This window comes from Botryllus schlosseri, chromosome 6 (genome assembly GCF_051294905.1).
Source record: "Botryllus schlosseri isolate E-star chromosome 6, Bs_hap1, whole genome shotgun sequence".
NCBI classification, from domain to species: domain Eukaryota; kingdom Metazoa; phylum Chordata; class Ascidiacea; order Stolidobranchia; family Styelidae; genus Botryllus; species Botryllus schlosseri.
This window is the reverse complement of record NC_137241.1, coordinates 3691299-3706071: the sequence shown is the minus strand read 5'-3', so window position 1 is coordinate 3706071 and position 14773 is coordinate 3691299. Positions and strand designations below refer to the sequence as shown.

Sequence of the window (14773 nt, the reverse complement as noted above, 5' to 3'; positions counted from 1 at the left end):
TTCTGGCCACAGATGTTGGGTGCCAACTCTCAGTCATCTGTCAGTTGTCAACCGGCGAATGGATGAGGACGTCAGCAGACATGTAGGCTACCCGTTCACAGAGAGCTTACCAAGACACAGATTAAGCGAGATGCAGGGGCCATTGAACTTGTCCTAAAATGGTTTGAAGAAATGAAGCCATTCGTCAGCGATGGATAAAAGGGGTTGCTCAATGCTCATGTATTTCTCAACTGGATCCACAAGTATACGGTTGATGACGTAGTCGAAATACTGAGGGAGCAGCTGAATTTAGGATGGCCATTGGCAATGCAGATCAACCTGGATGAAAAGTCAGTGACGCCGACCATGGTTGTCATGTCATGTCATTCGATATCACCGAACAGAATTATAAAAAAAGCGGATTTAACATGGCTTTAACTGGAAACTGAGCAGTGTCAACACAATGACTTGGAGTCGGACTCGAGCAATAATACCATGGCTCGGACTCAACCCTCTGCTCGCTGACTTGGACTCGGACTTGACTCGGTGGTGAATTGAAAATGAATCGACTTGACTCGAGTCAAAACTATAAAATTGAGATTGAATTATGACTCGGAGCCTTATGAGTTGGTTACAACCCTGGGTAAAAGCCCTGTCATCGCAAAGAAAATGTCCTAAGGTTTACGAGTAAAGCATTCACATTGACTCATTGAAGTTTGCTTTCATAATGTCATTGTGGTCTTTGATGGTTACAGCAGTTCACCAAAACATACAACATGTTCTAGAAGAAGACAGCGACAGGAGTGATAAAACCGGAGACACTACCTCTAACAGAGGGTGCAGCTTCATAACGTTCACTCCGCGAGTACCTGCACAGGGCTGTGGAGTCGGTAAATTTTACCACCGACTCCGGCTCCGACTCCGACTCCTGGGTCTTTAAACGTACCGACTCCGACTCCGACTCCCGACTCCGACTCCAGCATTATTACCAATTTACTTCGAAAATTATATGCCACATTGTCGGTTGAATGACTATCATACAACCATTAAACATATGCAAACATATGATTAACGGTGGCATGCTAAATTGTTTCATTGTGGCACAGCTCGAATTATCCACTATGCAATTAACATGAAAGAAAGATTTGCTAAATACACTTCCTTTTTCAAGTTTTTATAACATGGACTATCTAATATCCTGAAATGTATGAATCATCCAAATATGGCAGATATCCAATCTTGTAGGCCATAGTAAAAATGTAGATAAAAAATCCAAGTGTAGCTCTTGTGTATGAGTCAGCAACTAATAAAGAGATTGAACTTACTAATTTTGTCATTGCACACTATCCTGATTACAAGTGCACACACTCTTACTACTAATAGCCTTTGGTCATAAATGGAATTTAGTTAAGTAGTCAAGACCATAGCCTATGTCTAGTCTACATGTACTTAATCAAGTATTCAAGGATTGGGACTTGCAGTCTTTCTTAATCATTTGTTCGACCCAAACAGCTAAGATACATTACAAATATTTTTAATTTTGTCAAGTGGGAAGCATCGTTTGGTCATATTTACATCATTTTTACAATTTTACAAAACCAGCCGATGCATTTGCTCCGTCACAGTATCATGGTATAATTCCAAAAATTGCATCAATTTTGACTGCATCGCGAAAGCTCATCTTGCGATTTTCTTCCCCTCTACAACTGAGTTGTAATTTGCAAGTAATGTCTAATTTTATCTATATCAGGGGTGGGCAACTTTTTCGGCGAAAGGGACACCTGAGATTTACGAACCTTTGCGCGGGCAACTGGAATGTTGATAACCTTTTTTTTTCGTCGATAGGAGCGAGCCGAATTAGGTTATATTACAAACAGGACTTATATTAATACGCTCTAAATTGATTACAATATGTCATGCAACAGTGCAGTGCGCAATCAGGCCATGGTCGCGCGAAGCGCGAAATTTTTTTGCAAGATAACGACTGAATTAGGCTATATCAATAAATATGTCGCTAACATACATTGGGGGTCGCATCTGTATACTACTGGCACTACTACTCATTTGGCAAGGACTGGATTATTCGACGTTTAGACATAGCAAAATCGACGGTATCAGTGAACATGTCTATATCATTTTGTGCAAATGTTTTGTCGACGATCTCGCTGCGAGTGCACAAGCGAAGCCGCATGTTGGACGACACGTTATCTCCCAATTGCGAATAGTTTGACTCAATTCTGTGAATATTATGTATTTATAATTTTCAGAAGGGGGCTCAAATACTGAATGCAAGAAATCTAGTGACAATGAATCATGCGAAGTACCGAGAAAAATTTCAAGTCAAATAAATCTGCTATGAAATATTCTACTTCATGGTCATATACGAAGATCTGGGAAAAATGTGACTGACCCCTGGATACGTCAATGCGTCAGAACTGTTGTTTTAGTCATCATCAAATTTCGTGGTCATGCTAATCAAATTTTGGTTGGCCTTGCAATTGTACCTGATGTCATAAAATAATTTCGACAATTACCTCGCAGGCCACACCTAACCTTCTCCTGTGCCAAATTTGGCCTGCGTGCCACGGGCTGGCCGCACCTGATCTGTTATGTATGGTTATTAATAACAGTGATTGGTGGTACATGAAAATTATATTGAAAATTCTTTGAAAGCAAATGTTTTCATGATAGAGAAGTTGGAGTCGGAGTCGGAGTCGAAGTCAGGGTCATTCTCACAAACTCCGACTCCGACTTCAGTCGGTATTTTCCCACCGACTCCGACTCCGACTCCGACTCCAGCTATTATAGTTTTCACGACTCCGACTCCGACTCCGACTCCATCAAGCGAAAATTACCCCGACTCCGACTCCACCGACTCCGACTCCGACTCCACAGCCCTGTACCTGCAGACCTGCGATTTGATTCGTTTACAGAACTTGTCTCCGAACCCCGGCGATTACGGATGGACAATAGGCGTGCATAGATATGAACCTGATGAGCTATTGCAGTTCAGAAGCTATAGTTGTCATAAAGATTGCAACAACGGATTATACAGCTGCAAGAAGAATGAGGTCACGTGCATTTCAGTCTGTGGAGTATGTAAAGTATATAAAGACCCTATAGGCATAGGCGATGCCTGTTGAAATGTCTGATATTGTGCATGTGAAATAGGCTACCTCTTCAGTGAACATAGCTATGCGAAATGAAGGCGATTTTGTGCATGAATATAAAAGTGGGTGTGGCGTTTTTCACAAAGCAGAGCCTGTAGTGAATTATAAGTGTTAACAATCAATTGAGAATCATGGAAAACCATTATTAAACGCGTCCTAAGTTACTTATGGGCGATAAATTTTTTTTATTTTATTTATTTATTTATTTTTTAATTCGTCAAATTCACAAATCAGAGCCTGCAGTAAATTATAAGTGTTAACAATCAATTGAGAATCATGGAAAACCATTATTAAACACGTCCTAAGTTACTTATGGGCGATAAATATTTTTTAATTTTTTTTAAAATTTTTTTTCAATTCGTCAAATTTAACAGCTTTTTGCGGGGGTTTCCCACAAGAGTTGAACTTCAACATTTTAACACATGTTATTACACACCTTAACAAACATATTGGTGAAGAAATTGTTTGGTAACAATATAGTTCACAGATTTTCACAAGTTTCCCTTACTATGACTATATTTGGTGCGATCCGTCCTAAGGCTGAACTGTATGATGTTAGAAAGGGTTATATTATACCTCTTATTTCAAATGCAACCATATAGTTTCGTATATAGCTAAGATTTGGGGCTACTCTTCTCTCCTTCCGTGCTGGCGTTCTTATGGTACTGCTCTCCTTTTAAATCTTAGTTTCCGATTGTAAACATATCGGACTTTGCGGCAGAGTAGCTTGCCAACTAGTCCGATCGTTGCCATGCCCAATTATTCACGTGACCGAAGTCCGACAGGTAGCCTATCTCAGGCGGCGTCAGAGAGCGTTGCAAGAGAATAGCTAAACGATGCACTGATTATTGCAGAATGTAGGAAAGCATCGAAAACTATCGTAACAAAATAATTGGCAAATCTGCATTCATTGTGTTGCACGTGCACATAGTAAATATGCTTACATGCTTAGGAAATAGGCTACTTTTCCGACAATAAGATGTTCGAACTTCTGTCCTCCAGGCCTTCCTGTTTTGATAAGCGATGACTGTAAATACACTCTTGACGGAGGATGCTATTGGATCGAAATACGCGACAATTGGTCCGTGAACTTTACGGAAGCACAAAGCATCTGTGGCGAGTACGGGTCCGTCCTTGCCGTGATTCCCGATGAATTAACTCACTACGCCTTGACTGATTACATCGTGGCAAATAATTCTTATGTCGAGTTATGGCTTGGAATGACCATAAATACCACAGTAAGTTATTTGTATGTGTGTATATACGCTGATCTACCATTAGTATTGGTCGATGAATTTGACTATACGCCGGAAACCTGGCCAAAATCGAAGTATAAGATTCCAAATTAATTGCTGTGGTAAACCACTGTTGAGCGATTTTTCACAAAGCCAGTAGCAGGTATGATTGACCTCAAGCACTAGAGTAAGTAGTATGATAATTCCACTTGGGCACTATCTACTTTACAAAACAAAGAAACGTACAATATAAGCAATTTTAAATAGATCAACCGCACAGTAGCCCTGATAGGTGACGCAATATTGCCGGAATGTTTGTGGGGTATTCTCAAGCAGACATGGAGTAATCATGATTAGTAATCGTAATCGATTACGAGGATTACAGCATTTTCAAATAATCGTAATCGATTACATTCGAAAAAAATGCGAAGTAATCGTAATCGTAATCGTAATCGACTATTTCACATACCTAATCGATTTCTACGTGAAAGAGCGATTACTTTTTATTTGCACAAGGACCATGATATAAACTGAACATTCGTGAACAATGAAGAGTACGATATTACACCAGGTTATTGATAGCAGAAACGTCGGATTTTCAAACGCCACGGCTCCTTATTACGTCACAAGTATTGGCTATTCCATTGCGTAACGAATTATCCACACATTTAGGCTAGTAAATAGATAGCAGATTCACATGTAGTAGATATAAGTAGTGTGAATGTGAGAATACCTGCCATGTCGTATATCAGGTCATCAATACACTCCAGACGCCAGTACCTCTCAGCAGGATGATAGTCACCACCCTGCCCAGTTTCAAATAGAACGTAATTATCGATGTTAGGATATGTTTTGTTAAACGCAGTTTGACCGTTGCTGCTTGGCGAACAGTAGGCCTACGCCCATGTGCGTACACCGGACTAAGATTTGAAATGTTGTACTCGTCAAATGGAGCATTATGATTTCCACACCGAAGCATTAAAAACAACTGCTGCTGATATAAATCATATTAAGCCGTTCTTCGCCGTTTGCAGCTAGCAACATCTGTATCAAGTGGATTGTAGGCAGGTCTTGGTGTTCAGTTTATCTTATTCTCATATATGATCCTACTTAAACGTGCACCAATCGTTATTTCACCATTCTTTACTGCACATTTCGATCTGCCGCAATAGCCATTTGCTTATACACCATGTTAGCGTGACTCGTAGCTAGAATGAGGACAGTAACGGCACTTCGTCCCCCTCCCCCATAAACGTTGGTCTCGGGCCCCCGATAGGGTGATCAAGCAAATTTCTGGCGGGCCAAATCCAAAGAAAAACTATCGTGAGATGCGCTCACAAAATGTCATCTCTGTCTGTGGGTTCCACGAGTGACTTTTGTATTGTGGGACTCAGATTAGGAGAACAGGACTAATTGCCGCGTCCATCCAGCATGGCATTTTGGCCGAAACTGCAGATGTCTTGGAGTGTCGTGGTGCTGTACAGGTCGGCACCGAAATGCCTATTTCTATAAATTATGCTTTTTCATTTTTCTTGAGAGGACAGAGTTATGCATTCCAAAATCATGATATCTAGCAACATTACATTGCGAAGAAAAATTTCCAGTTGATTAAATCTCTCGAAAATAATTTACGAAATATTTTTGTGTCCCCTTCGAGCTCGCTCCCCACCCAATTGGGGGTTAGAGGCGCGGCAGTTACGGCCCTGGCTAGAATGCAAATCGTTTGGTGCGAGAAATCGTCAGCTATAAAGTTGAGCAATGGATATAGTGTGACGTAACAAGCATAATAACTTCTCATTTACAATGAAAGTTGTTCCCTCATGATGCATTCTCATCCCAATCGCTATATTGTCTTCCAGTATGTGTTCAAAGATAAGTTCCAAGAAGAAAATAAATGTAATCGTCAGTAATCGTGATTACTTTTCCAATGTAATCGTAATTGTAATCGACTACTTCCCGATTTTGCTGTAGTCGTTCATAAAGTATTCACCCCATGTCTGTTCTCATGACATATTTTCAGGCCTTCAAATATTGATCAAAGGGCGTCTCTATATTTATAGCAGTGGTTCTTGGGGGAGTAACCCTGAAGGTGACGGCCACACTTTACTGAATGTGCTCGAGCATCGTTTAGGTTGAGATTTCAAGTAACAGGAATGGGCAATTGCTGCACTCACATTTCGAAAACCGCTAACATGCTGACTTCCAGGGGTCTGTTTAGCATTTCGAAGCTAGCTGATCAGCGATTTATTGAATATTCACCCGATAATGTTGAAGCGTGAATAGCATATAATATTTCCGTTAATGCAAATTTGCTGGCATGTCTACTAGCTCCAGAACCTTTACGTCCATTTAATGTTGCATTATTTGGAACAGACCAAAGAAGTTTTCCCCGAAGACTCGTTCCATGAATTATGGTGGTCAGCAACCGGACCCGACATGTTCCTTACCAACGATTCTGGACATCTTTACCTGGCAGCCTCACCGACCGAAGATATGTATGGATTATCATTCCGAGGATTGAGGCCGGGCAAACCTTCCGAGGGGACCAATGGGGCGGTTTGCTGGAAACCTAACAACGGTACTATAAGTTTTCAGTTGTCCCTCTGTCTTCAATTGAAGATGGAGTAGATCAACTATAGGAAGTATGGAGGATACCAGGGTTGTAATGACTCGAGTCACGATTTTCTAATGACTCGACTTGACTCGAGTCATTTTCTGAAAATACGGAAATGACTCGACTCGACTCGAGTCAATCTGTGCATTGATTCGACTTGGACTCGAGTCATTGCGCATGACTCGAACCAAGTCATATGACTCAGGACTCAGACGACCAAGATCGATATTTCATTGTAATTTCGAAGAACAGTAAAGTAACCACACTGTTGGGATTTCGTCTATTGGTACCGGTACTTGAAAATGCGGCCAGAAGCTGCTAAAAGTGAGGAAAATAAGTACATTATAAATGCGAACCATTCGATATCCCCAAACAGAGTTATAAAAAGTGGATTTAACAAGACTTCAACTAGAAACTGAGCAGTCAACACAATGATTTGGATCCGGACTCGAGTCATAATACCACGACTCGGACTCGACCCTCTGCCAACTGAATTGGACTCGGACTTGACTCGGTGGTGTATTAAAAATGACTCGACTTGACTCGAGTCAAAACTATAAAAGTGAGATTGACTTGTGACTCGGAGCCTTGTGACTTGGTTACAACCCTGGAGAATACGAAACAAAGGTTCGACATCGTGCAAAATCTAAACTTAATGATTATCCTCCGAAGTGCGGAGTGCGGAGTGCCATAAAATGCAATATTTTCAGTATAGATATTATCACTGGGCAAAGTAAAACACTTACGATCAATCAAAGTTCACTATTCCGCTGCTAAAACATAAATTCAGTCACATGCACCTGGTAGCGAAGTTAAAAAACGATAGGCCACATGCAGAATCAATTCTGCGACTTCTGCGTCAGGAAATCACCTCGCTTGTCATAATATGTCTGCATAACACAATGAATAAACGGTTAATGTTTATATTGAAAGTCATTCGACGAGAAGTATTCATTTGAATTACACACGCACCTGGGAGCGAAGTTGAAAACCGGTGGCTATATACGGAACAATTTGCGAGTACCACATCTGTAAATCAAATCCCCGCAGAATGTCACAATATGTATTGACGCTCATGTGCTGCGAGGTATGTTCATTTGAATTACAAGCCCGCTCACGACACTCACGTTGACCAAGCGGTGCCGATATGCCATGAACACCAATAGTCGAATAGATGTGTAATTCCAATTACGCAAAAGTTGTTCTCTTTAGCTGGGCGCAGTCAAAGATTACCTCACATTTCCGTTTTCACCTCCTTATGTCGTATTGAAAACGTCTGGGGGGATTTGTCGGATTGCACCATAGTCTGTGCAAATGAGCATTATGCGCTCAGCCAGGGTTGACTAGACTAGAAGTGAGTTGAACCCGTCTTGAATTCAATATTGAACAGTGAACAATATGATTCGGACTCGACCCGTTGCTATCTGACTTGGACTCGGACTTGACTTGATGTTGAATCGAGAATGAATCGACTTGACTCGAATCAAAACTATAAAAGTTAAATTGACTTGTGACTCGGAAGATAGCGACTTGGTTACAACCTTACAAGCCTGCGCTCAGCCAAGGCAGGTGGGAAGATGTTTTGCCACAGATGATCATGGACTACCACTCCACTGTACTAAATTAAATTTGTCGGAGTTTGCAATATTTATTAACAGTAGATACGTATCTCAAATCTGAATCGGGATGTGAATTTGAGATTTGAAGCCGGCCATATCATGGACTGGAAGATTGCGCGAAGATGCGATATATGGTGAAGTGAACACCAGAGAGGGATATATATTACTGCACCAATGTAATCATGCTGACTGGCGAAAAATAGATTATCATATATATACCTGTAGCCTATGCCTGAATTGAGAATTCATGACGTCAAAAACAACAATAAAACATGTTTTAAACAAGGGAAATGTTTTAAACATGTTCATTAACTGATTTCTGTTTCAAATGCAACCCTAGATACAGACGTATGCATTCCGCTTATCGAGGATTAACTTTCTACTTCAGTTAGTTGCGTTGCAAATTCCTCCGGAGCATGTTACTGGATCGAATTGCAAGATCGCGACACCGTTGACTTCTACGAGGCGTCGGTCATGTGTGACGAACGTGAATCCGTACTCGCTGTGATTCCCGACGAGCAAATCTATCACGCAATCGTAGACGCGCTTGAAAATATGACTTCGCACGCCGAGGTTTGGCTCGGCATGACTATAGATCCGGCGGTAAGTGATTACACAATATGCATTAATTTTCTTCCTCTCTCTATATATAATTAGGGATATTTTTTTCTGGTGAATTCCGTCCAATATATTTTCATCACAAAAGAGTCGCTCGACAAAAGTCGCTGAATTCAAAAAACTATTGTCGGTGTTGGGACTTCAAATTTATATTTTCGCAATCAGTACCACGGTAGCTTTCGATTGATAACAGTTTAATCAATTTCGCCAAATGTTATCAATTTAATCAATTTGGTTCAATTCGAACCAGTGGAAGCGGAGTTATTGTCGTCGAAAAATTTGGATTTGAATAAAATAGTATTTACGGTGACCGATTCTTTGTTTATTTATTGTAATTGTGCTCACCGTAAATACTATTTTATTCAAATCCAAATTTTTCGACGACAATAACTCCGCTTCCACTGGTTCGAATTGAACCAAATTTGGTGAGCATCGTTTCTATAGACAGCCTAACACTTTCATGGGGTGAACAGAAAATTTTCAAATTTTTTAATATTTATTCTTATACAACAAATAGAAACTTTCTTCTCCAGCAGCACAGCGGTTACTGGATGGAATTGAACGAAATTTTGTGTGTAGGCTTAAATTAGGTAACCTAACAATTTTATCGAGTAGCCAGTACGATTTGAGAAAAAAAGTCATTTTTTAAGAGCCCTAATACACATTTGCATGCGTGCTTGACGCTATATTCGTATCTTAATTTATATAGCGACTATTCACGCATCTTTGAAAATGCGTTGCTTCGAATCATGACTTGAATTTACTAGGGTCATCTTCAAATACTGAGAGACGTGACTGGACTCGAATCATAATGTGCCCACTCCCGCAGTTTTTGTAAGTTTCAACCGAATATCTCTGCGTTGATTTGGTTGTACGAGTGCGTGCTCTACAACGTTGTTACGGTATTTATTCCTAGTGCAACGTCTCTTTCAGAGTCTGAGCGTCAGTCCACCCGAATCGTTTTCGAAATATTGGTGGTCCACGGCACCTTATTCGCACTCATCGCTGACGAAAATCACACTCACCGCCAGTCACAGCTGGGAATCAGCTGGAAACGAACAAGTCGTTTTCGAAGGATACAAAAACACCGATCCCGCATACGAAACAGATGGTGTTGTATGTTGTACACCAAGAGAGTCTTGCCTCCATGCAAATCATGCAATAGAAACAACAACAGCGAAGTCGCCTACACAGAATCCGACAACGGCCTCTGCAACAGTCTCAAGTAAGGATTGTTTCAAACAGCGAATGTAGCCCGTGTTTACCCGCTGTCTGCCGATTTTATTTCTGATACTTACGTAGCGGAACAGTTGTCAGCAAATGTAATTATTACGCGGTATATATAGGGTTGTATTTGGAATAAAACTCAATTTAAAACAAACATGTTTAAACATGGCCCTTGCATTGAAACATATTTTTTATTTTTTATTTTTCGCGAATATTCAATTGTGACGTCACTGTGGATATTGACATTGACAATTGAAAATGTAGGGTCAAAATGGCTTCTTTGACGGAAATGTTTCCGTCCCCTGTCTTAAACGGACCAAAAATGTTTTATACCAAGGCTGTATACATCGTTGCGCAGCATTTTTACGCACGGCGGCCATCATCATCGGAACATCCATTTCATTCCAGTGATATATACAATTATACTTACGTGCTATAACTATTGAGCAGACTTCGATTTCGATTTCCTACCATTCCATACAGTATACGTTGACTAAGATTGGGGCAATTCATCCTAGGGCTGAACTGCATGATTTTCGAAAGTATTTACTCAATTATTGCACTATAACCTTTTGTTTTAAACGTAACCCTATAGTTGCGTATATAGCTACGATTATAGGGTTGCATTCAAAGTAAAAATCAATTTAAAACAAACATGTTTAAAACACGGCCATTGCTTAAAACATGTTTTTCGTTTTTTTTTATCAAGTCACGAATATTCAATTGTAGCGTCATAGTGGATTGACATTGACAATTGAAAATATTGGGTGAATGTAGCTCCTTTGACGATATATCTACGTACTATAGCTGTCGAACCGATTATTTTGAGGTTCCAACCGTCCCATACCGTATTCATCGGATATGTAGGGTGGTAATCGTCCGTAGGCTCGTACAACTACAACACGTTTTTTGGAAATTATTTATACAATTATGGCATAATTTTACAACTTAAAAAAAATAGTTTTTAAAAAGTCTTTGTTTAAAACACTGTTGAAAACATGTTTTAAACAAAGTGTGTTAAATCACCGCTTGTTATAAATGCAACCCTAATCTGGAGTGTGACAAGAGAATAGTTGAAAGTTGCGTCAATATTTGCTGAAAGCAGGAAAGCATCGAAAACTGTCGTAACAGAATTGATGAATCTACATTTGTTGCGTTGCGTGCGCAGTGCACATGGCAAAAGAAAATAATTTTCTAGCAATAAGATGTTCAAACTTCCGTTCTCCAGGCCTTCCAATTTTGATAAGCGATGACTGTAAATACACCCTCGATGGAGGATGTTACTGGGTCGAAATACGCGACAGTTGGTCCGTGAATTTTACGGAAGCAGAAACAATCTGTGGCGAGTTCGGGTCCGTCCTTGCCGTGATTCCGGATGAACTAACACACTACGCCTTGACTGACTACATCGTGGCGGATAATTCCTTTATCTCATTATGGCTTGGAATGACCATAAATACCACAGTAAGTGTCGTTATTTGTATGTATGTATTGCACAATGCATATACGCTGATTTACCACTGGTATTTGTCGATAAATTTTAGTAGTGAGTGAGGATCAGAGTTGGTCAGTAGCGAAGTACTTCTAGTTTTTTGAAGTACTCAAGTCGTTTTCCGCTACTTCTGATACTTACTCAAGTACATCTTTTTTTCGCTACTTCTACTTCGTAATATTTTGTGAACTACTTACTTATGTTTCCCTTTATTCCGTTCGTCAAGTAGGAATAGTTAAATCCCGTGATAAGAAAGACAGCCTAATGAATTTCGGGGCAGTTTTCACGCATTAATATCATTTAATTATCATGAAAGTCATGCAATTCCCAGAATTTTAGTTGCGCTTCGCTCACAGTAGATATGGAGTGACAAATATGATTTAACGAAAGTATCGCTGAACATGATTTAGATACCGGGTTGTGTACTTCCGTTCACACCGCATTGTCGCCTATATCAAATATTTAATCACCGTAAGTATGCCCCCCCCCCCATAACGTTTGAAACTATACCGTTTCGCAATCTAGCCATTACCTATTATACCTAGCAGCCCATATGACGTGTCCTAATCTGAAAAAGTGGAATTTGACTTTTTTTGACGTTAGACCTGTTTTAGCAGACCGCCGTGGAAACTTTCTGGACAAATGACATGAAATATATTCTCCGCTTTTTAGAAGTTGTATTTGTATTTTTCTTTCAACTACGAGTATTATACGTTGAATTCTAATTATAGTTTCAGTTCTTTTGTCTGGAGAACATACATGTTGAAGTATAAAAGCAAGTGTATAGTGATGCCTTACATTTTCTGAAAATAAAGCTACACACTATATGGCATTTTTACGATCTGCCATATTTTTAATTACCGTGTACTAATCGCGCAAAGTGTTAAAGCCGTATCTGACACAACTTCTCCGTATTGCCCTTCGACTGAACTAGGGGCCTTCTAATATGGGCGAGGGCGCCATGCCATGATATTATCTAAAACAGGGTGTTCGAGTAAACAAAGGATTAGTATCGCATTTCTATATCAATACTATCACTTAAATCCCATGATGTGGACGACTGCTTATTCTGTCAAAAATTGACACCTCATGGGATGCATCAATATGAATCAAGCTCTCTACACCTTCCGCATAGCTCCATTTGCAGATTTTGACATTCCATGCGAGCGAATTACGATCGTTTTCACATTTACTGAGTAGATTCAAAGTCAGTCAATTCTACTTCTACTTCAAGTAGTTTTGGGTTGCTTATGTAAGAAGCAGGGTTGGATCAATTACATTATTTCAGTTCAATTACAATTACAATTACAATTACTTTCATGCATGTTTCAATTACATTACAATCATATTACTCCATGCTAAAATTATCAAATTACAATTACAATTACAATTACTCCTTGCATGCTTCAATTACATTACAATTACAATTACAATTGCTGCTGTTGAACATGTAGCCTAATTGAATAATCATAAATTCAACCGTGCTCCTTGACAACCGTAGCGTCGTAATTAACAACAATTCAAGTATTCATGTTTCATTCATGATACGCAAATACCCGTTAATTAATAAAAAGAAAAAACGTTTTCGAACTATTCCAGTATGCAGTATGTCGTTGAAAAAAGTATTATAATATATGCACGTGTTGGATTTGCGTATATAGTATATAATTAAAGAAATAATATTATTTTTATCGAGGGACGTAAGAATTAGCATGAGGAGTAAAAACAAAACCGTGCTTTGTCAGATAAGACGTTATATAATATCCAGTGGTCTAGTTAGTTAGCCAGACGAAGTAACGATGCAGCATCGTGATCTGAAATCGTATTGTAGATTGCCAACCCACGGATAGATGCGCAAGATGTGAGTCACGGATGAATGCACCGACAAACGTACTGCAGAGCCGGCTAAAAGCAGCAAACTTTGTAGTCCTAGAGCTGGCGATCCAAGCGTCCAAATGTGATGCATCTGGTCTTTATCGTAAGCTATTGATGCACTAATTCCGAAAATACAAATTAAAATCTCGTCAGGGCAATGTAACTGCTCCAAAATAGCCGTTTAAGGCCGACTGTTCTGAAAAGTGAGAGCGCCGCAGCAGCATGACCACAACAATGACCAATTACGCCCAGCGATTGTTCAGAACAATGCCGTTTCCCAGACTTTCACGACTATTTTGGGATGGTACCATTGCCTGGAAATATACTTTTATTGCGGAATCAGTGCGACACTAGCTTTCGATTAGGACCATACATATCAAATTTCGACGCTTGGATCGCCAGCTATGGGACTATCAATTCTGCTGATTTTAGCCGACTCTGCAGTTCGCTTCTCGGCGTATTCAATCGTGAGTCACGTGTTGCGAATCCATCCGTTGGTTAGTAGGTAGGTATGAGGGGGGTAGTTGGGCTTAGCTACTCGGCTTTTTGCCCCAGGACGATATCTGGCGATAAATACTCCCGTACAATCTGAAGGAATTACAATTCTTTATATATCTCTGCCACTTGAAATCGTGAATTCGATGACCGGCCATATAGTATGTGCGTCTGTGAGTAGGGACTCGGGCGCTAGGGGTACTCTGTTTTGGTCAGCAGTCTGAATTAGATTGATCCTGGCACGGTCATATTTAGGGCAATGGAGGAGGAAATGCTCAACGGTTTCTTTGATCCCGCATGCATCACAAAGGCCATTTTGATGACATTTAATTCTGTGTAGATGACCGTTCAGCCTAGAGTGACCAGTCTGCAGTCTAATTAGGATTCCAGATTCCCTGCGCGACAAATCGATAATTGGGGTAATGTCCCTGATATCTCCAATAATTTTT

The 14773-nt window shown here is 40.0% G+C and overlaps 1 protein-coding gene across 1 annotated transcript in view; it reads left to right on the top strand.

The window, feature by feature from the left end:
- Positions 1–14773, top strand: part of LOC145440922 (uncharacterized) — a 34413-nt gene that overhangs the window by 10991 nt on the left and 8649 nt on the right. The window contains exons 7-11 of the mRNA XM_080318697.1: positions 4152–4387; positions 6758–6962; positions 9006–9220; positions 10169–10460; positions 11691–11926. Coding sequence (XP_080174823.1) covers positions 4152–4387; positions 6758–6962; positions 9006–9220; positions 10169–10460; positions 11691–11926 — 1184 coding nt within the window. The remainder of the gene's footprint in view (positions 1–4151; positions 4388–6757; positions 6963–9005; positions 9221–10168; positions 10461–11690; positions 11927–14773) is intronic.